General features: G+C 50.5%; 1 protein-coding gene across 1 annotated transcript; it reads right to left on the bottom strand.

Annotated features, from left to right (window-relative positions):
• Positions 1–217: 217 nt before the first annotated feature.
• On the bottom strand, positions 218–5869 carry Kcnj9 (potassium inwardly rectifying channel subfamily J member 9). The gene is made up of 2 exons (XM_059280278.1): positions 4996–5869; positions 218–2479 (listed from the first exon to the last, which is right to left on the bottom strand). The coding sequence occupies exons 1-2, from the start codon at positions 5843–5845 to the stop codon at positions 2148–2150; spliced, it is 1182 nt and encodes a 393-aa protein (XP_059136261.1). The 5' UTR covers positions 5846–5869; the 3' UTR covers positions 218–2147.
• Between the last annotated feature and the right edge of the window lie 17515 nt (positions 5870–23384).

The raw sequence follows: 23384 nt of genomic DNA, 5'->3' as shown, positions 1-23384 counted from the left end.
GGACTGCAGCAGACACGTGTTCACGGACCTCATTTTTGAGAGTGACCCAGGTGGTCCTGAAACCTGAGTCCATTGTCACACTGAAGGGGAGAGGCAACAGCTTGCGTCCTCTGAGTGGACCTAAGCTGAGGTGGGCCCTGGGAGGGAGGCACGGTGCCCCCATTGGGTGCTGGCTTCTTAGCCTGGAACAGAGCGGCAGACCTTTATTCCAGGGTGTAGCCAGGGCCAAGGTTTGAACCATCCCCGTCAGAGGACATGTTCACCTGGGCTACACTTAGCTCCGGGGGCCAGCCTCAAGTCCCCTGACTGACCTGCTCCTCAATCTGCCATCGCCATCCCCTCACCATCCCAAGATGACTGGGGACAAGGCCAGGCTGCAGCAGAGGTGTGGTGGGGGTGTGTATCTCCAGGGTTCCCTGTCCTGGCGGGACAGATGGCAGGCAGCAGGTACCCGGAAGTGTAAGCTCCGTTCTCTCCCCTAGTCAATGCTGCCTTGTCAGTCCTATTAGAGGGTTCGTCCTTTGTGATAAAAGCCCATTCAGCTTCAGCTCCCCACTGCCTCCTCAGGGGTCCCCAAAAGGCCTTCGAACTCTCTCCACCTGTCCCTGATGCTCTCTCATCTTCCCAGATGCCACCTCAGTGTCACCGGCCAGTTACCACTGACGTTTCCATTCCTGGACCCAAAGTTAAGCTCCTCAGCCTGGACCTGGGTCCCTTTCCCCGACATTTCCCTTCTCGTTTCTCTGTTCTTAAGGTTCCTCGGCTTCCTTTCAGCTTCTGCGGCTTCTCCTTCGCTTAGATGCCTCATCCAAGCATAGTCCCCAGACCAACAGGGTCAGCACGATCTGGGAACCTGTCAGATCTGGGAACTAGTTAGACGTGCAGATTTTTTTTTTTTTTTTGGTTTCCATCCCGGACCTACTGAGTCAGAATGTTGGGAGTGGGACCCAGCAATCTGTTTTAACAAGCCCTCCAGGTGAGTGACGCAGAGCTCTGTGACTGATGGTTCCCACCATTCCCCCTGCCTTACTCAGCCCTTAGCTTCCTGGTTGTTACTGCCCTGTCACACCTGGCTCTAAGAGCTTGGGTGGGCTCCCAGTGTGAACTCCTAGTGTGAGCCACACTACCTTCAGTTGCTGTGTGTGGGGGGGATTTCTGACCTCCACCTGTGCTGTTCTTGTGTTAGGACCAAGTCTTTGAATGCCACCCCTGATACCCAATCACCATTTTGAATGAGCTCCTGTCACTGTGCCCCAAGGATAAACTACTTTCCCTAGGGATCAGGCTTCCCTCATAAAGCCACTTATTAAGTCTCCCATGGCCTTTCCTCTGCTTCAGAGTCGCTCTGCTTTCTTGCTTCTGTAGCAGTGCCTGCAAGGTTTCACTCCGCTGTCACAAAGTAGTTGTCCCTGGGTCGCTCCTGGTCCTGCGCCAGGGCCCCTGCTCAGCATCTACCCCCATTGCTTGTCTGCCTGTCCCCTGAGGATTAAGGCTGTGGATACCTTTCTGAGCCTGTCCCAGTGGGACAGTGAAGTTGGAGAGGGTCACATCTATGCCCTCCTCCACCCCCGTTTCCTCTTCTCTGGCCCAGTGGTGGCCACTTTGTCTAGACAGGTGCGTCGCACATAGGGAGGCCAGCTGAGGAGAGCGGGGGCAGCAATCCATTGGACACTCTACTCCCTAAGCCACATCCCCTGGTTTAGCTGGGTCCCCTGGTTTGAGGCTGCCTCTGTCTAGAAGAAAAGGGTACAGGTAGGTTTCGCACAAAGGCATGCTGCAGGTTGAGGCAGCACTGAGTTCACTGACTCTTGATTCATTTTGCCAGCCAAGCTATCCACTGGCTGTCTCTGTCTGCCCCACCTTCCCATTCAACCCCATGAACCCATCCTCGGTCCATCCATCTACCCACGAACAGATGGGAAGGTCAAACACAGACAGAATGATATGTTCTCTCGTTCCCACCCTCTCTTCTCTTCAAACCAGGGCTTCTTCCTTCGCTACTGGATCCTGGACTCAGTGAGCCTCTCCCAACTTTAAGCCATTCCTTGGGACATGGCCTGCCTCCTCCCTCTTCTCTCTCCACTCTGCAGCTTCCATGTTCCTGTGCCTAGGCCCCTGGTCTGCCACAGGGGTTTGGAGAAAACCAGTCACACCTTGGACTCACTCTCGGGGGGTGGTAGGCAGCCATTCTGCTCCTTGTCAGCTCCATCTCCCCCACCTGCCCCCTCCCCTGCCCCCTCTTCCTCCACCTTCTCATCCAGCCTGCTGGGGATGGACCAGTAGAGATGGGCATCAAGGCGGGCTGCAGCTTCTGCCAACTCCCGGGCGCTGCATGAGGGCGTGGGTACTTCAAAGGTCTCGTGGAAGCTGGCATAGTCCACCTCGTAGAAGCCATCCTCCAGGGTGAGCACAGATGTGAACCGGTGGCCCCACAGCACTTCATCCACCAGGTAGGAGCTTCGAGCTTGGCATGTCATTCCTGCGAGGAAGAGGAGAGGTGTCAGTCAAAGGGATCCCAGCCTCCTTCCCTTTTCTGCCTCTTTACCCCGTAACCCTCTGCTTTTCCCAAGAGTCCCACCTCTCCTTGGCCAGCTCTCTTCTCCATTTGCTCTCTTCTTCTCTTTATTTCCCCCACTCTCCTTTGAGAAGTGTAACCTTAAAACTAACCTTAGGGATCATCTAGTCCAGCTTCCCACTTCCCACAGAGCCTCGTCGCCTCACCCCCAAAACAATGGGCAGCTGGCTGCATTGACTACCTCCCAGGATTGAAAGCCCACCACCTCGTTAGAAGTCCAGGCCTTTGTGTATTGCGTTGATTTGTGTTTCTATGCATGGGTGTGTGTCCATATGTGCCACAGGATGTATGTGGAGGTCAGAGGACAGCTTGTGGGAGTCGGTTCACTCCACAATACGAGACCTGGGGATCTAACTGAGGTCCTCAGGCCTGGTGACAAGTGCCTTAGTTTGCTGAGCCATCCCACTGGCTCTGGGTTGTCTTTTATACAAAGTAAAACCTGTCCCTGAGGATCTCTACCCCTTGGTTTCATGTCCTTCCCACCTGACACTCCCCTTCATGCCTGTAAATACAGACCCAGGTTCCCTTAGAGCTCTTCCTCAGATTGAACTCGTGACCATTTCCCACTTGATCTGGCTTTTGAAAAGCTTACTATCTTCATTGCAAATCAGAATGGCCAGGGGAGACCAGGTAAGGGTCCATCTGAAGTGTGACGACGTTTCCAATGGTGGCCTCCTCTATGCATGAAAGAAGGCTCACCCTCACCATCTCTTGCTTCTGGCCAGAATGCTTTAGCGAAGTGGCCCGTGATTACATTACATAAACGCCTTTGGAAGCTGCATCACGTTGCTACAGCAAGCCTGTGAGCCTGTGGCCAACTAAAACCCCCAGTTCTTTCTCCACTAGAGTCTCTCCATGCTGCGCTTACATAAGTGATTTTTTTTAAGCCTAAATGTAGAATTTTATATTTATTCCCTTTTAAATGTCATCATGTTGGGTTTTTGGCTCATTATTCTTGCTTTTCAAAGGCAGTTTGAATCCCAAAATACTACCGTCCTTCCCAGCTTTATCTCGAGAAAAATCAAACAAGCTCCCACCCCCATGTCCTTTACACTGCCCTTCTCAGGTCTTGCCCTGGGTCTGTGTCCTGCCTTCCCTGTTGGGATTTTTTGCACCCTCCCCTCAGGGCAGATCGTTTTGTTCCTACTTCAGAGTCCATCTCAGAAACAGAGGCGGAAACCTTCACCAACAGAGGCTGGCTGACATTGAAAGTCCGGCTCTGAGACATCTTGGGGGACACTGGTATTCTTTGGCAAAGCTGGAATAAGGCATATTCAGTGAAGGTGGGGAAGGAGAGGCTCCCAGGGCCTCTGCAGAGAGAAGGCCTGAGAAGCAGAGATGGGGCTGGGGGGAGTAGGGGTGGGGGGGAGGTGGAGGCAAAGGAAGGGCAGTTCAAAAAGTCCCTGTAAGAGCACAGCCCAAGACAGTGTCAGAGAGGAGGGACAGCTGGAGAGACAGAGGGAGTCGTGAGGGAAGGGGAAGGGTTAGGACCAGCCTAGCCGGAGTGAAGGAGGAGTGGGGAGTGGGGAGTGGATAGAACTGAGCTGGCGATGGAGCAGAGGTTGTTTCCACAGAGGACCAGCAGCCAGCTTTCAAGGCTAGCCGCAGGGAGCAAGTCCGTCAGTAGCAGCGCCGCAGCTCCCCCTAGTGGCCCTTTGGTTCTCCGCCTGCATTTCCCTTATCCTCTTTGGTGGCTAGGACCTCGTAAAGGACCTGCTTTTTCTCTTATTCTGGTCCCAAGCTCTTGACAGTGTAGGACTGAGTGAAGGTACTGAAATCACAGTTCCTTCTGGAAAGGGGCTAGAAATGGCCACATCAGGGGAAGTTAAGAGTGACAGATGGGGGTAACTGAGGCCGAAGTGAAACCAGTTCTCACCTCCCCACACCTAAGTTTGCCTCCTTGGGGAATAACTCAGGTCAATCACATTCCAGGGCTCTGGATCTCTGGGCATCAAGAACTCTGCACTTAACCTTCATCCCAGCGCTACACCAGGAAACACTGAAGATAGACTTCCCGTGTTCAATCTAGGCTACGCTATTTATTGGCTGTGACAGCGGGGGCCTATGGGACCTTTCTTTGGGGCTACTCTTTCTCTGAAAAGTGAGCACAGTCAAAAGTAACCTCCAGGGGAGCCTCGCTGAGAGTAAATGAATTCAGAGCTGTTGAGTGCTATTCAAAGTGACATACGTGTCAGGCCAGGGCCTCAAGCTAGCGTCATTTCGTAGAACTCTTCCAAGCTTTTTCCTGACTCTGCAAAGTCACCCTGTCCATCCTGTTCATTTCTAGCCCTGGCCCCAGCACCCCCCTCCTCCGCCTGTCACCCTGCACTCCACTCTCTGTCCATCTTTCTGCACCTCCCCGGGCTGCTTTTCTTGCCCTTGTCCTGCATCACCGCTCCCGTCCTCCAGCCTGCCCGCACCCGTGGCCTCCACCATGCCCTCGAGAATGACTACGATCTCGAAGTCGTCCCTCTCGAGGGCGCGGCGCGACGCCTCCCAGAAGGGGCTGGCGGCATCGATCTCGTGGCTGATGACGAGAGGCGAGACGAGGAAGAGGCGGTCGTCCCCGGTGTCGAAGCCCACGCTGAGGTCGGTCTGGTGCAGGGGGATGAACTCGCCCTCGAGCGTCTGGCGCGAGCGGATGAGCTTGGCGCGGATGGAGGCCTCCACAATGTGCGAGGATCGCAGGTCGCCCACGCGGAACATGAGGCAGAGGCGCCCGTCGCGCAGCGACACCACGGCGTGCGAGGAGAAGACCAGCGTGGCGGCCCGCTTGTTGGGCTGCGAGATCTTGACGAACATGCAGCCCACCATGAAGGCGTTCACCATGGAGCCCAGGATGGCCTGCAGCAGCAGCAGCACGATGCCCTCGGGGCACTGGTCAGTGATGACGCGGTGCCCGTAGCCGATGGTGGTCTCGGTCTCGATGGAGAAGAGGAAGGCGGCCACGAAGCCGTTGAGGTTGTTGACGCACGGCGTCCACGCGGTGTCCTCCAGGTGCTCCAGGTCGCCGCGGCCGTAGGCGATGAGCCACCAGATGGCGCCGAAGAAGAGCCAAGTGAGCGCGTAGGCGAGCACGAAGAAGAGCAGGCTGAGGCGCCACTGCAGGTCCACCAGCGTGGTGAACAGGTCGGTCAGGTAGCGGTAGGTCTCGCGCACGTTGCCCTGCTGCACGTTGCAGCGGCCGTCCTTCTCCACGTAGCGCTGGCGGCCGCGGCGCCGCGGCGGCTCCTCCGACACCGGAGAGAAAGCGGCATTCTCCTGCGCCATGGCGGCCGCAGCCGGAATCCTGCGGGGGGGACTTAATAAAGGTGTAGCGAGTTGATGGATCCGCCTCGATCTCAGGGTCAGTGCAACGGCGTGGAGCCCCTGAGCGAATCTCCCCTTCCTGGCTCTTGGCCTCAATTTTCCCCGCTAGTGGAATGGGAACAACCCTAACAGCCCACAAGCTCAGAAAGTCGGGGGGCGGGGAGGGCTGGAGAGGTGGCTCCAATGGTTCACGGGTTGCGCTTCCAGAGGCTCTCAGGCTCTGATTCCCAGCACCCACATGTGGGCTTACAACCGGTTGTAATTCCAGTCTCTCGCCCTCTTCTGGCCTCCGAGGGTGATGCGCAGACATACATAAAGGCAAAACACCCATAACACATAAAATACAAAATGCAAGTTAAGGAAAAGTTGTACCGATCACACAGGGTAATGAACACGAAGTGCAGCACAGTGTAAGCTCAAATGGATAGGAGGCGTTAGAGATCTCGGTGTCAGAGATCTCGGTGTCACCACCTCAAGCCTGAGCGCTGTAGCACTTCACAGGCAAGCCCGGACCAGGCACCTGGGATTCTAAAACCGTAAGAGGTGGGCTCCTTGGCTGTTTCTTCTCTATCTATGCAGAGCGCCCCCTGCCGTGAGGATTCACTCTTTCCCTTGCTGATATCCCTTCCCCCAGGACTCTCTTCATCTTCGTACCCAAAGACCCACCTAAAGACTGTTTTGAAGTTCACAACCAAGACTCTCCCCTCTTCTCTTCCTGAATCTCATGCTTTCCACCTTCTCCTACGACTTTTCTCCACCCCAGACTGACCACGGAGAAAGAAATGCAAGCCGTGCCCAAGAAAAATCTCCAACGTGCAAAGGTTGAACGTTCCCAACATTAGGAGATTGCCACTGGCAGTTCTGACTGCTTAACCATGGTCACTGATGCTCTGGTATCAGCCCATTTCTCCTGGGCTCTTTCCCAAAGGAGACATGCCCAAAAGGGTTGGCAATAGGGGGGCTGGAGGCCATGTGAGATCAACTGCCTACAGCAAGGATAAGGGAAGTGCCAGGCTATCCAAGGTTACGCTAATCTAGCATGTTCCATCCTCTATACTTCCTAAGAGATAAGAAATCAGATCAAGTGGAACACCAAGCGCCCACATCAATCCCCCTCCCAGTTTCCTGCTTTGCATTTACTACCCTAACACCATGCCCACCCACAGCAGCCATATGTCCCCCAAGCCCACATTCCAAGCAAAGCCCAGATTCCCAGCAAAAAACCCACCTGATTTTGTTTTAAATTCTTCCCACTGAGACACACTCTGAGTTGCAGTCTTCCCTGAGAAACGGACGTCCAGAGTCCTTCCCTAGGCGCTTAGGGTCCCCTAAGAGATACGGACCGTATGAACCAAAGTCTGTAGGACAAAGATTTAGGGATTATCAACCTTCCTTTCTCTTTTCTGGGATTTGTCGTCCCCTCCCCATTCCAAGGGAACCTGGGGTGGAGGGAGGAGAGGCAGGGGGCCTGGGAGGGGGAATCAGGAATGTGACATAAGGTTCACAGATGGCTTAGATGACCAGTTCCTAGGGAGAAACTGCATGGATAGGTAACCACAAGCCCGACGTTCCAATTTTTTAAATTTTGGAGCGAAGTGTTCTGCAGCCAGACCTTTGGAGGATATGTGTGTGTGTTAAATAAAAGGCAAAAGGAGAAACCACAAAGAGATGGTTTGTCTCCCAAGGGCCCCCACACTTATTTTCCACTCGAGTTAGGAGACACGGCCCAGGAACACCTTGGCGGTGGCAGATTAGATGTTCCCCTCCCCCAACAGCAGGCTTGCTTTCCCCTCTCTGCGGCTCAGGGTGTCCTCTGGAAGTGATCTGTAAGTACTCAGTGCCTCAGGACCCCAGGCCTCCTTCATCCTAGCGTTAGCTTCACGGGGAATTCTAGACGTTCTTCTTAGGGTCTTAGTCATCTGACCTCCATCTATGCCCAGAAATGGGGAAGGGCTCCTAGTGTCCGGTCATCCCCCAAACGCTGATTGCCCAGGGAACCTTCCGATTGTGTCCTGGCTCTTATCATCCTGAGGAAGGGTCTCTTTTTCATGGGACAGGAAAGGTGTGCACTGTCCACAACCTGAAGAGTAAGGTCTTCATTTCTGCCTTTTTCCCTCCAAATAACTCCAGTTCTTCCAACCACAGTTCTTGGGCATGCTGTGACCCCTTTCAGTAAGATCCCAGTACCACATTTTCTCGGTGCTCTCTTCCTCCCCCTAGAGAGTGCTGGCCAGTACTGGGGGGCTTATCTTTTGGAAGGAGGTCTGTCGGGTGGACACTCCTTCAGGAACCAGCTCCACCCAAACCCCACTTGCCTTAGAAATCGGGGCCCAAACCCCAAGTCCCACAACTCAACTCACAGAGCCTGGAGAAGAGAGGAGCCGGCAGCAGAGACCCTTGGGGGTTGGTGCCCATGTCCCTGACACCATCTCCCCCCACACCATGGGTCCCCTCTGAGAGTGGGAGCCGCAGACAGGGCTGTTTCTCCTAAAGGTAGCGGCAGCTCAGACTAGGACTTGGTATCTGTGTCATCCCCACTTCCCAGGTTCCCCTGCTCCTCTCTCGTTTCCATGGCAACCAGTCTGGCTACAGCTCCACAGCGTCTCCCTCCCTTTCCCAGTCCTGGGTACCACTCTGGCTGATCCACACGCCATAGCTATTTTTAGCCAAAGTCCCTCCTCCTGGACATTGAGAGTTGTCTCCTCACCCCTTTATAGGGGGAAACGCCGAGGAGGGGCAGGGGGAGACCTGGCATACTGGCCCTTTTCTAAGAAGCTCCTCATTCTGGGACAGTAGAGGCCTGGTGGTGTTGGGAATAAAACGTTTGATTTCAGGGGGTCATCTGGGAGCTCACAGCTCATGATCCCCCGCAGGGACCGCTGGGTAAAGGTGCTGCTCTCACCAGCCTCACCACTACAGGCTCCATTTTTGAAGAGACCTCTGATGCAGAAAGCAGCGGCCAGAAGGAAAAGGGGTCTGTGGAGGTAGGGGCTAGAGCAGGGCCAGAGAGGTCCCGTCGTTGTCACCGTTACACGCTGTGACTGAAGTCCCTCCACTTCGCTGAGCCATAGTTGTTCTGTCTGTCTCAGAGTGTGGGCATGGGCAAACACGCCTCTTCTGCCTGCACCACATGGGGTGCAGACCAAATTAGGCAATGGAAAACAGACGGGTTTTGAGATGTGTTTTGCTAATAGCAAAAAGTTGAGGAAACCCTCAACTGTCCAAAGGAGAGAAGAGTTTAGGCTAGTTCTCACTACTATCAACAGCCCTTTGCGACCCAAATGCTACACACTGTGCTAGGTAGAGGTGATGATGAAATGAAGCGGTCTCTGCCCAGGAGCAGCTTATGACGTCATGGGAAGGAAAGACACAGAATTGCATAGGACTACTGCTGCATGCTACTGTTGCTAATCCACCAAGCATCAGCGCATTCAGTTGCTACTATTGCTAATCCACCAAGCATCAGCTCATTTGATTCCCATGAGACAGTTATTATTTTTTCTATTTATGGATGAGGAAAATGGAAAAAGTAGCTTATTAAATTCCAGAGTTGGACAGAGATAAGAACCACACATCTTGCCACTGCCCTCAAGTTTTTCATTTAAAAGACTTGTGATATTTTTTGTTAGACATTACCCCCCCCAACCCCGCCCCACAGCCCGGGTTGGTTTAAACTTCCTCAGTGTTGACATTCCAGGCAGGCACACAAAAGATGTTTTTCAGAGGGTAGGTTTAAATTTTACAGCAAAAAGAAAAAAAATTAAGAGAGGAGCCTGGGGAGGTGGTTCCGTCAGTACAGTGCTTGCCCTACAGACGAGGACCTGAGTTTGGATCCTCAGCACCTGTGTAAAGAGCAGGACTTGGTGGCAAGCACCTGTAATCCTGACACTGGGAAGGTAGAGACAGGAGGATGCTCACTGGCCAGTTAGCCTCACTGGACTGGTGAGTTCCAGGTATAGTGAGGGACTCTGCCTCAAAAAAAATAAGGTGGAGAGTGACCTAGCAAGACACTGATTTCTGGCTTCTGTGTGTACACACATGTGTACATGCGCGCACACACAAAGATGTATACACACAAAGAGTTCCCTGTGTCTTCTGCCTGGCATGTACATAAGCTTCCCCCACTATCAACATCCCCAATGAGAATAGTAGCTTGGTTACAACCGACAAACCTTAATTGGCACAGCATGTTCACCAGCCTCTAGTTCACATTAGAGCTTTCTCATGGTGTGATTTCTCTTGCTGTAAGTCTGGAACAGTATATAATGGCATGCATCCACCATTACAGTGGGGTGCGTTCCTCCATGCTCTGCTTAGTCATCCGGTTCTCCCATTAGCCTTTGGCAATCTCTGATTTTTTAACGTTTCCATAGTTCTGCCTTTTCCGAATGTCATCGAGTTGGAATCATACAACACGTAGCTCCTCAGACTGGCTTCTTTCGTTTGTACATTTAAGGTTGTTCCATGTCTTTTTATAGCTCCATAACTCACTTCTTTTTGATCTTGAGTAATAGTCTATTGCCAGGATGTACCTCAGTTCATTCGTCCATTCACCCACTGAAAGACATTTTGCTTCCAGTTTTTGTCAATTACAAATAAAGTTGCTATAAACATCTGTGTGCAGGATTTTTGTTTGGAAAATTTTTTAGCTTGGGGGTGGTGGTAAATACCAAGGAGTATGGTTGCAATATCATAAGGGAAGAATATGTTTAGTTTTGCAGGTGACTGCCAAACCATCTTCCAAAGTGACTGTGCCATTTTGCAGTTTCGCTAGCAACACATTTCTTTTCCTGTTGCTCTACATCCTTGCCAGCATTTGGTACTGTCAGCTCCATCTTTACATCACCACGGGAATGTGATAACTGTAGCATTCGGTATAACAGGTTACTGCAAAGTTGTGGCAATCGGTATGTTTATGTATGAGAATGTGCATGTAGATAGTGCTGCTACATAAAAAAAGTAGAACATAAGCTGGAGTTCAAGATCAGGAGTTCAAGACCAACCTGGGCCACACATCGTGTTCAAAGCCAGCCTCAGTTACCTGAAAACCTGTCTTTAAAAAAGGAAGGAAGGAGGGAAGGAAGGAAGGAAGGAAGGAAGGAAGGAAGGAAGGAAGGAAGGAAGGGGAATGGAAATCAAGACATAAAATATCCATACTAGCTGATTATGGTTATATGAAAACAACTAAAAATGACTGATTAAAAATTAAGAAATGTGCTGGGTGGTGGTGGCACAGTCCTTAATCCCAGCACTTGGGAGGCAGAGGCAGGCAGATTTCTGTGAGTTTGAGGCCAACCTGGTCTACAAATCGAGTTCTAAGACAACCAGGACTACACAGAGAAACTCTGTCTTTTTTTTTTTTTTTTTTTTTGGTTTTTCGAGACAGGGTTTCTCTGTGTAGTTTTGCGCCTTTCCTGAGACTCACTTGGTAGCCCAGGCTGGCCTCGAACTCACAGAGATCCGCCTGCCTCTGCCTCCCGAGTGCTGGGATTAAAGGCGTGCGCCACCACCGCCCGGCGAAACTCTGTCTTGAACTACCCCCCCCAAAGGAAATGTTTTGGAGAAATAAAACTATTTCAATGTTAATTTCCCCCTGAGGATTTATTTATTCATTTACTTATTAACTGCACTGCTGTGGGGGCCTTGTACATGCTAGGCAAGGACTGTGCCCAGAACTACATCCCTGTCCTTCAGCCACCAGCCCCAGGGAAATAAACCAAAGAGCAGTGTGTAAATTCAAGCTGGTATTATTACTATCACAATATTGTTATGTGCGGGATGCTTTCGATGCATTCTCCTGACCCTTAAGGTTTCAAGGTCACATAATTAGAAGAGTGGAAATAGAACTGCACATTAGAAAGCTAGAAGTTCTGGAATACACTGACAAAATATATCTGGTGTGTGGAGTCATATCAGCTTCAGAGGCAATGACTGGAGTTCAAATCCTACTCCATCTGGTAGTAGATACAAGACTTTGAACTTCATATTCTTTTTTCTCTTTCTTTTTTGTTTTCTTTTTCTCTTCCTTCTCCTCTTCCTTTTTCTTCTCCCTTCTTCCTTTTTTTCTTCTTTTTCCAAAGTCTTGTTATGAATCCCTGACTGACCTGGAACTCACTATCTAGTCCAGGCCAGCCTTGAACCTGTAATTTCTCCTGCTTCTGCCTCTCTGGTTCTGGGATGACAGACATGGGCCACCGTGTTTGGAAAAATGTTCGTTTTCTAAATCTAAGAGAAGAGAATAACCATGTTGTATTAGTCGTTTTTCGTTGCTGTGACAGAATAATGGAGCCAACTTAAAAGATGAAAAGTTAATTTTGTTCCCCAGTTTCAGAAGATTCAGTCCAGGATTGTTTGGCTCCATTTTTCTCAGGCCATATGAGACAGAGCGTCGTGGTAGGTAACAGGGAAAAATAAACCTTATGGAGACCAGAGAGGTGGGGGGTCGGGAGAGAGAAGGGAAGAAGGGGAGCACAATGGAAAAGGAAAAAAGAAGAGAGGCCAGGAGAGAAAAAAGAAGAGAGAGGAGGAGGGGGCCGCTTCTAGAGCAGAGGTTCTCAACCTGTGGGTCGCAACCCCTTGGAGTAATAGATATTTACATTGCGATTCATAACAGTAGACTATTACAGTTATGGAGTAGCAATGAAATAATGGTTGGGGGTCACCACAACATGCGAAACTGTGTTAAAGGGTCAAAGGATTAGAAAGGTTAAGAACCACTGTTTCTAGAGCATGCCAGTTGGTAGCCTGCCTCCTCCAGGTAGCCTTCAATTCCTTATAGTCTGTTCAGGGTTATTCAGTCAATGGGCTAATCCATCAATGAAGTCAGCTCCTTGTTCATGATCTAATAACTTCTCAGTAGCACCACAAGCTGGGGCCCTAAACCTCCAATACCTGGGGCTTTGGGGAGGCGCATTTCCTTAATCAGTAGAATCCACTTCTTAAGGATTGCTTACATAAACCCTGACATACTGTGTTTTCCTCTTTCTTCCTCTTCTTTCCCCTTCACTGCCATCCTCCTCCTCCTCCTCTTCCTCCTTCTCCTCCTCCTCCTCCTTCCCCCCTCCACATCCTCATCATCTCAGGGGACTCCTGAGAACCCTGTCCTCTGTTCTGACATCACCCAGTGAGACCTGCAGGGGGCTCTCCTTGTTCACTGACCTCTCTCCAATCCTGTTGGCTGTTTCTTGTTGTTCCAAGTGGAAATATCAGGTTTTTTTCCCCCGAGATTGGCATCAATAGCGCTGTTAAAGCCCCAGTCAACATCCCCGTCTCCTGGGCCTGGCCCTGTCACCTGAGCCTGGGGACTGCTAGCTTGCTCTTCTCTGTCCTGCCAAGTGGCTGCTCACGTTGGTCCCACTGTGCCAGGCGCTCAGAGAGAAGAAACCAAACTCCTGGGTAAGAACATGTTTGCATAGAGCTGGCCCCTTTTTCTGGAGGGACAGTCACAGAGCTGACAGCGCCCTTGGGTGCTGTCAGCCAGCCCTCTGACTCCACGCTGGCTGTCCTGAGCCTAGCTGACAGACAACAACACTCTCTCAGCTGGTTTCCAGATCCTCCAGGTCCTGGGCTTAACTTGTTAGGTTTAACCTCAATTCCTTGCTTCTTGAACTTGAACTGAGGCAGGAGAAAAGACAGCCTCACAAGCCCCCAGTGTACAGAGAAATAGGTAAGAGCCTAGATTTTATGTACCAAGAGAACAAAATAGTTCTGCAAGGAGTCTAACCCGATACGTCAGTGGAGTTGTGATAAATGAAGATTGGAAATAGAGGACACTGGGGACAGGGAAGCCAGCTCCGGAGCCACACAGCTGGTCTATAAAGAACCTTGGTGTAGAGCTGGGGAGATAGCGCAGTGGGCAAAGTATTTGCGGAGCAAGCGTGAGGACCTGAGTTTGGATCCACAGCACCTACATAGAAGTTGGGCATGACAGTGTATATTTATAGGCCAGGCATTGGCCTCTAACTTCTACATACGCCTGCATGGTGAAGGCTAACACACACACACACACACACACACACACACACACACACACACACACATGCACACATGCACCCACACACCCACACTCACACATTTTGGTGTAAAATAGAAAAACAGCTCTCTCCAAATATCTCAGTTCTCGTGGGGAGCCTAAAGAAGAGGTAGGGTTGGAGTTTCGTTGTTGCTATTTTGAGGTGAGGGTAGGGACATTCCCTTCCTTTCCCCAACAGCTCTGAGGTTGGGTGCAAGGCAAGTGCAGTGCAGCCTTCCGCTCATGCTCACCCGGCTGCAGCTGCCTTTGCTGCCAGCTATGGGGTCAGCCAACGTGGGAAGGCTTCCTTGAACAAGATCATGAGATCATGAGACTTCCTGGGCAAAAGTGTGGGGATGGGGGAGGAAATATGAAAGCGAAGGCAGGAGATGGCTGAGGATGTGAATTTAGTGAAACAGGAAGGTCAAGCTAGTCCAAATAACAACTTGTATAAATTCAAGGGGTCTCTGTGTGGCAATGCACACTTTTAACCCCAGCACTTGAGAAGCATTGGCAGGTGGATCTCTATGAGTTTGAGGCCACCCTGGTCTGTACAGTGAGTTCCAACTCAGCCAGAGCGACATAGTGAGACCTCACCCCTAAATAAATAAGCAAAGGTGGGTTTGGCCCTAGAAGAATCACACATCGGTCTATTTTGTCTGCCAGTCTACGGGGCTGGCTGGAGATAGACCAGGACTTACACACCAGTATTCAGAGGTGGTCCAGGAGCAGCCTTCACTTTGCAGATGAGAAGAGGGTCTCAAGAAAAGAGTCATGGCTAAGACCTAGCCTCCCCAATCCCAGGCTTCTGGTGGTTTCTTGACTTCTTGTTCCTTACCTCTCCACAGCGTATTTGGGTGTTAACAGAATTTCCGTCAGTGGACCCAATTACAGAGGTACTAGATAAGCTTTATAGTTAAAGAACATTTTTCCTTGCCCTTCTCCTTCTCTCCCTTCCTCCCTCCCTTCCCCTCCCTCCCTCCCTCTCTGCCTTCTATAGCCCTTCTGTAATGTAATTAGTCATTCATAACTCAAGTCTTAAAAACATGGGCTTGTATATATTATACGTACTTAAAGGTAGCAACTTACTTAAATAGCGACATGCTCTCCTCTGTGGCCTGACATCCTGCTACAAGTTGCCCTACTTTGAGTGGAACTTGTTAATACTGTGGGACCTAAGCACAAACATGTTCCTTGGAGTTGGAGTCCCCGGGATTCATGTTCACGTCTCATTCTTTCTAGCCAGCTCAAAGCCTAGTCAAGTGCTGCCTGTCCCGGGGATCCGCCTCACCTCTCAGGGTAAACTTCTTTGCTTCCCTTCATCCTCACTCACCTGCTCTTCCTGTCAAAAGGCCCCTTGCCCCCTGCCCTGCTTGTGGAATCTCCTTCTGCAAAGGTCTTCACACCTGTCCCTCTTTTGTGCTGAGGGGGGACTGACCCAATTTTGAATGAGGTAGAAGAAGAAAGGAGGCCAATGGTGAGAGGATTAAGTTTGAACATGGCAATGGATTCAAACAAGGAAGACACAGTTACTCGTGAGAGAAAATGAGGTCCTCAAGGAAAAGGAGTCCTCTGTCCTCTCGTATGGTCAACACTGAACATCATACCCCGGCAGACTTTTTTTATACTGACATTTTGCCAAGAGCCATAACCTCTACCTGGGAAAATGAGGTTATTTTAAATCATATAAGGTCTCGCTACTATTACTCTTTGACAAACTGTGGGGTCAAACAGGTGGATTTGAATACAAGATTTAACACTTCCTGGGCATATTACTGTATATAGGCCAGCCACCTAACGTCTTTTGACTCTGGGCTTTCCCATCTCATGATCTATCATATACAGTTAGGTGTGGTGATACACACCTATAATCCCAGCATCTAGGAAGCCGAGGAAGGGGCATCTCAAGTTTCAGGCCAGCCTGGGCTATATAGTAAGACCCTGCCTCACACAGAACAAATGGAAAGAAAACAAGCAAAATCCAATTTATTATGCACAGTGAGTAAACACTCAGAAGCACTAATTTGCTATTGTGTTTGTAGTGTGTTCCAGGACTTCTCTTTGGCAAAAAGTTAAATATTAAAAACTGATGTGATCTAGGCAAAGAATACAGTTGCTAATAAAGCATGATTACTTAAGGATGGAAGCCTGATTTAAGTCACTCAAAATGAGACCATGATAGTACCAAGGAAGCTGCTTTTCTCAGCGCCCCGCAGCCCTGTGGTTCTAGAATATCTAACCTTTTCCAACTGCCCAGTTCCATCCCACACCGCCTCACCCTCACTCTGAGCTTCCCCAAATGGCTGCTCTTCTCTCTTTCTATGGAAGGGGCTTCTCCAGACAGTTTCTCTTCTTTAGGGTATCTGTTTTCTGTCCTTTTGGTTCTCTCTTTCCACCATCCCTTCAAAGGAGAACTCTAAATGTTAAGCAAAGGAGACTGGACTAGTAAGGGGGGCTTTTACTGATTTGTGTGTGTGTGTGTGTGTGTGTGTGTGTGTGTGTGTGTGCATACAAGGTCTTGCCATGTAGCTTTGGCTATGACAGGCTTGAAACTGGTTATGTAAATCAGCCTCGAACTCCCAAAGAGTCTCCTGCCTCTGCCTTCTGAGTGCTGAGATTAAAGGTGTGTACCACCATACCCCACTTTGTCCAAGGTTTCAGTTCTAGGGTTTTTCCAGGACTTCTTTAATGGAAACAGTATGTTTCCCTTTGAGACTGGAGAGAAGGGCGAAGGATGAGTCAGGTCCTGGACTAGTGGTAATCTTCACGATTCTGGCCATGGAAATGACAACCTGCATCCTAGAGAGGTATAACTGAGGGAGACTTAACAGAGCTTGATGGATGAATTGGCATGCCCAGAATGGGACACAGGGCAAATATGAAGACCAACACTTATTGTCAGTTTTTCAGTCTGCTTGGCAGGAGTTATACAGAAATAAGGAAGCTGTGAGTATTCCAACCTTGGTCAGGGAGGTTGTGGGGGAGAGGATGGGTTCAGTCTGGGTTCTGTCAAGTGAGGGTGGAAATCTCTTGAAGGTGCTGGAATGGAAGTAGAGCTCCAGAGAGAATACATGGGCTACTAGAGATTTGTAGAACACTCAGGCTGTGTGGCCAAGGGGCAAGGAGCAAGATACAGAACACAAGACCCAACCACGAGTGTTAGTGGAGGACACGGCTGTAGATTTGTATGTGAAAGGTCAGAGGAAGACAAGAGTAGAATGGTGTTAGGCCAAATTACATGAGCTTTCTGTTCTATGCTAAAGAATGTGGATTTTAGTTATATACAATTGCAGTTATTGAAGGTTTTGAAGCAGAAAGTGGCGAGTTAGATTAGAGTTTTGGAGAGCAATATATTACTGATGTTTAATTCTTTTTTAAAAGTTACAATCCCGCCCCCCCCACCGTGTGTGTGTGTGTGTGTGTGTGTGTGTGTGTGTGTGTGTGTGTGTGCCACAACACACACGCGGAGGTCAGAGGACAACTTTTGGTAGTTGCCTACCATGTGAGTACCGGAGATTGCTCAGGTCATCAGATTTGGCAGCTCTGAGCCATCTTGCTGGCCTTAATTGTTTTTACTTAAAGGAATTCATGAGCTGAAGGATTATTATTAGAGTGTAGGAAAGCTGGAGGGAATGAACCAGTTGGAGGCCTGCTGCAGTAGCCGCGCTGAGAGGTGCATCTGCTCCAGACTACAGCAATGAAAATGGCATAGGGAGGCAGGGGACGGTGTCCAGGGGCTGAGAAAGGAGATGCTTTGGTCAGACAATGGACTGGGGTAAGGAAGAGTAGAGTCTGGGATGACTGTTGTGTTTCTAGTTGGATGAATGTGACATATTCACTGTGGCTTGGAACAAAGAGGAGCACACCTGTGAGCAAGATGTTTCCTTCTGTGTTGCACTAAGTTTGAAATATATGTCCAGGTGGATTAGAGTCATGGACACAGGGTTGGTGATCAATGCCAAATGCTTGGGTACCATTTTTTGGAAAACAATAAATTCATGATAAATGTCTTGTGGTGATCTCATAAACCAGGATGGGTCTTTGGCTTCTCTTCTCTGCGTTTGTTCTCCATTTTATGTTGTAGTCTGGGCTCAGCCTCCAAACCCTCTCCATCTCTGAATGTCAAGACTGTGGGCCCGGCTCAGTTGTCCAAGCTGGCCTTGAACTCTCTCTGTAGCTCAGGAAGGCTTTGAGCTTGTGACCCTTCTGCATTGGCTTCTCAAGCAGCCAGCATTGCAGGCCTAACCCACCATGTTTTCAGACCATCTTCCTGTAGCCACCCATCTCTATGTGCTTAGGAGTAGAAGATACCAGAAATTTGAAAAAGAAACAAACAAACAAACAAAAATCAAGCAGGAAGATAGTTCCTGGCTCATTGCTTTGGCTCTGATTGTATTTTTCTCCTCTCTAAGCAAAAATCCTTAAAAGGGTGAATGTTAACATATTCTCACTTTCTAATGCAGCACCTTGTAATGGGCTTCCCCCTTGGATCACTCTTCTGAAATTGCTCTCTATAGGCAGTGGTGGCGCATGCCTTTAGTCCCAACACTCGGGAGGCAGAGGCAGGTGGATCTCTGAGTTCAAGGCCAGCCTGCTTTACAGAGTGAGTTCCAGGACAGCCAGGGCTGCTCAGAGAAACCCTGTCTCGAAAAACCAAAACAAGAAAAAAAGAAAGAAAGGATCTGCTCTCAAATGTCACCAATGACTTCTTTTTGTCAAACCCAACACTTCTTTCTGCATTGACTGATACTGCCCTAAGTTCCTCTCTTTGTCCTTTCTTCCTTGGTTCTTTGACATCCTGCTCTCTTAATCCATTCTTTGGTGGTCAACTGTGACTTTTTAGAAGCCTTTCTCCTTCTGGTCCTTGAATATAAGTCTCTGCCACTCTTCGTCAGTCTGTCCACCATGCACGCTCCTAGTAGAGAACTGCCTTGCTGTGGCTTCAGTGTCGCTTTGGCAGCAACTGTCAACCCTTTCCTCTTCCCTCTGACCTCCGCCCACCCCTCCCAGCTCCCACCTAACTCACCATCTCTGCCTCAGTTACCTGTTTCGTCAACAGGTTGGCTGCTCCCTGCAATTCAATGATCTCATAGTTTTCCTGGTTTGTAGAACCCAGGACCAGTGTGACCCCTGAAACCTCTTTCTCTTTGCTCACCGTGCCAAGTTGGTCCTTTGGAGTCTTCTTTCTCTTGACCTTTTGATATCCTGGTCTATTTCCTGTTTCACTTTTTGCTGAAGCCATGTAGATGCAGGCTTTCTTCACGCCCACATTATTGCTAATACTCTGTCTAATCTAGTTGCCTCTCATTTCTCCTCAGATTCAAACCAGCTTGCTCACTTCCAGATCAATCTTCCCAGCGTCTGTGTGTTTTCACCTCCTCTGTTTGAGAACTCTTGTTTTCCATTGCCTATAGAAACTCTGGGCTGACCACATAACAACCGTGTGTTTACTCTGGGTCTTCCCCATACTTCTTGAACAAGCCTCACTTCTAAGAACTCATCTTTAGCCAGTGCTCTCCTTGGCCAATGAGGACTTCCTTGCCTGCTTCTCTGCTTTTTCCTCCCTCTCTCCCTCTCTCTCTCCCTCCCTTCCTCCCTCCCTCCCACCTCATATCCTTCTTTCTGTCTACCACTCAGCTATCCCCTCCGTCTCAAGGAGGGCTTTCCAAAAGGCGCATTTATTCATCTTATGAATTTTAGAGATTCGAACTAAACTAAAATATATAATATATCGGTTTTTAACCCTGAATTTATATTAACATAGTAAGTAACTAATGCTGGCTATTGATTAGTAGTTCAGTGTCTATTATGAATAAAAACGGGAAGTCATTGTTTTCTTCTTTAATACATGCTGTACATGAGGTAGTGGGTACAAACCACTGAAAACACAGACTCGGGTAACGAGAGCAGTCTTGGGTGAGGGTACTCTAGTGTGTGGGGAATAGTTTGATGCTGTTTCCTGAGCCATTATGTACTCCTGTGTTCCCTCGGGACTTCACTTAGGCAGTTCCTCTGCCATAAGTGTCTTTCCTGCCACCTCCTAGGACTTAAGTAAATGTTATCTCTTTCCTCGAACATTTGTGGGGAACCCCCTAAATAGAACGGACTTCCTCTCTTCTTCCACGGCTTTGGGTGTCTCCAGCACTTTGCACTAGACTGCAAGCTTATTTTTCCTTCCAGATGCAGCCGCTGCAGGTGGAGATGGTTTGGGGCGCGCCTTTTGCACCCAGCACCGCCCTCTCTAAACGGGCAACAGCAAATAACCTGGAAATTGTACGGGATGCCAGAGCCCTGTAGCCCCAGGAGCCCAGGCCAAGTCTGCCAGTCTCGTCCCAGTCGCAGCCTGTCCTGAATTCATTTCCACCTCATTAACTGGGGCCCAGTCCCGCCCCCGCGGCCCTCGCCCTGGTTCCTCCATTCTGACACGGCCGCCTCGCTTTTCTTCTTTCTCTCTCCTCCTGTCATCTTGCCAGCTCGGCTTCTATCGCTTCTCGTATCGTCTCCTCATCTCTCTTTCTCTGGGACTCTGTCTGGGTCTCTGTCTTTGGGTGTTTCTGCGCCCTAGTCAGTCTGGGTTTGCGCTTCCTAGCCCCCCTACGCCCCGCCCCTTGCCCAAATCTCTCCAATCCCCAGGCTCGGGCTAGGCGCTCCGCTCTGCCATTGGTCGGCGCCAAGCTCCCCCCGCCCCCGCCCTCCCGGCCCCCGCCGGGCCCCTCCATTCACTCAAAGTTTGGCTCTGGCGCTGCAGAGGGAGGGGGCGGCCCGGCCCGGCCCAACTCTGCCCCCGGCCGGCCCGACCCCGGCCCCGGCCCCCGGACAAGCCCTTATCTGATCCCAGCTCGGGGTTTAAGAGTCTTGGCCCTGCCCGTCGCGCAGCTCCGCTCGTCACTCCTGCCCGCCCCATCTGTTCATCTGTCCGGCTGCCGGGTGGTCCATCCGTGCAGCCACTCCACCTCCGAGCCAAGGTAAGACTCTGGCCCTGATGAAGGAGTGCTGCCGCCCTGGCCGGGGTCCTATTCACTTAGAGACATCGGGGCCCTCTAAGCCCTTTGGTCCTTAACCAAGGTTGACGACTGGCCTCAGCAGAGCAATCCGAGTCTCCCTCCTTCAGCCTTGGCCGTCCCAAGTGGACTTTCCTGGGAAGGGCCCCTCGTCAAGGGTACTTTGCTTAGGCTAGTCACCTCAGGCCTTCCCTGTAAGAAAGGGGGCTTCCGTGGTGTCCCCGCTTCGTTTGGCATACCGGCAGTTGCATGGGGCTCGTCCAGTTACTAGAATGATTATTATACATAAGCCTGCACCCACCACACAAGCGTACCGACACTGCTTATGCTCCCAGCAGCGACAGGTTACTCCCTCTCCCAGCCCTCCTCCCCCTTACAGTGACACTCACAATAGTGACACTCATTGACGATGCTCTGATCAACAGTTTACACATGGGGAGAAAAGCAAGCATTAGATCAGAAGACGCCGTCAGCCTGGTGTGCCGGGGACCCTTCTCTCTCCTCTTTCCTTCTTCTCTCCTTTCCATTCCAACTTGGTTCCCACTTCAAGACACCCCTCCCTACCAACACTCCTCAAATTGCCTCACAAGGAGAATTTCAGAAGGAGCAGGCTGTTTCTTCTGGAGTTAGGGCCTATGAATTCAGCCTCCAGAGAGTTCCCTTTCCCATTCTATCTCCTCCAACCGGTACTAATCAAGGGCACTCTTGCTAGGAAAGAACTGGTTCTAGGGAGAGCTGAGGTCCAGGATGGTTAGAAGGTCAAAATAGGAAGAAGAAAAAAAGTAGTGGGGTTAGGTCTTCTGGTGTCCTGGGATTTCATTCCAGTAACTGAGGTGTCTTGGGGAGGCTGAGGATGACTAAGAGGTGAGGGTGTAAAGAAACAAAGACAGAGTTGGACCCAAAGGGGAGGCAAGCTTAAAGCCTGATTAGGTTGGTTATCAATACAAATTCTGACGAGATTTCTGGCCAGACTGCCCTTGCTGTGGTGTTTGAATTTTTTTTTTCTTTCCCTATGGAACAGACTGCTTTATACAGTCTGAGAGGGCAGGAGATGGTGAAGGAAGGTTTGGGAGCCTCCTGTTTGGGATTATGTGGAAGGCATTGAGAGACCAGCGTCATGAGCTCCCAGTTACCATGAGCTCAACTGAGTTTCATTGCGAACACGTTTCCCTGATCTCCAAGGAGTTTTGAATATGTTCCTGGAATGATGGCAATTCCACCCTCTGCCAAAGGGTAGGGCTTGTCAGTTCCCCAGGGTGTAGACTGGGTATGGGGACCAAGTCTAGAAGGAACCAGGTGTCCTGGCTCATGGCTGGTTCTTCAGGAAGGAGGAAAAGGGGAAGCGGGGAGAGAGACAGCATCATGCCAGGGGGAGGGTCCAGGGCTGGACCGAAGAGGCAGTAGGCTTGACCCAGGCAGTGCCAATCTCTCCACCCACCCGCCCAGCCTTTGGTGGTGGTGGCATGGGAGGGAGGGAAGGAGGGGGAGTCAGGGGTGATCTGGGCCAGTCCAGCCTCCCAACGCCCTTGCCAACCTGGGTCCTGAAAGGACCTGCTGTTTTCTGAGCCATCCCCCCAGCCCCCATCCAGAGCCCAGAGCAGCCAAGTTGTCTCAGTGGATATCAAATGGCAATGACTCCACTGACTGGGGGGTGGTTGGGGGGGGGGTATGGACCCATTCCTTGTGTAGCCCTAATGCAGAACCCTACTGCTTTCCCTTACCCTGTGTGTGTGGGGGATAACATCTCTCCAACATGTACCCATATATCTTTGTGGGGGGGGGGCACATGTTTATGTGGAGGATTAGCTGGCATTCCCAAGCTCTCTCTATGGCTTCCTCCTGCACTCTGCATGTGCTCATGTACACTCTAGCTTTGCTGGCTTGGGCTGGAAGGGAAGTGACGGGGCAGAAGACCCAGGGACCTTCCTCCCCGTCTTTCCCCTAGGAACCAGGGAGGCTGGGTTGTTCAGATCTGGGTGGGTTCGTAGGTAGTCCTTTACCTTTGTGCTGGGACTGGTAGGGTAAAGAGTTTCAAAGGCACTGGTGGTGTAGCAAGGCTCATTTCCACGAAGGACATTTCCGGGCCTCCCGGGCTGGGTTTCTGTGCACAAGATGCAAAGACGGGGTTGAGGCGTGATGCACTGGCGTGGAGACATGAGACCCTAAATTTCCCTGTAAAAAGTTATTTAGGATGGAAGAAAAAAAGAAGAAGGGGGGAAAAAAAAAGCAACTCCACTCTCCCTCCCTTCCCTGGCCTAGATTCTTCTCTTGCCTGACTGGTCAGTGCTACTGTCCAGACTGAGGCCAAGTTGTCCAGGACAGTAGCGAGGCCCTGGAAAGGGCAGAGAGAAGGAATAACATGAGGTACCCCGCTGAGATTAAACTGCAGGAAGACTGGCCAGAAAGGGGAGTTTTGGACTCCAAACGTCTTAGCACAGAATGAAGGGCAGTTGCCTAAGGCCACTCCCGAGAATGGGGAGCTTTTGCA

The sequence above is a fragment of the Peromyscus eremicus genome, chromosome 15 (assembly GCF_949786415.1).
Source record: "Peromyscus eremicus chromosome 15, PerEre_H2_v1, whole genome shotgun sequence".
Lineage (NCBI taxonomy): Eukaryota > Metazoa > Chordata > Mammalia > Rodentia > Cricetidae > Peromyscus > Peromyscus eremicus.
The sequence above is the reverse complement of the archived record's forward strand: the minus strand, read 5'-3'. Positions and strand labels throughout refer to the sequence as shown.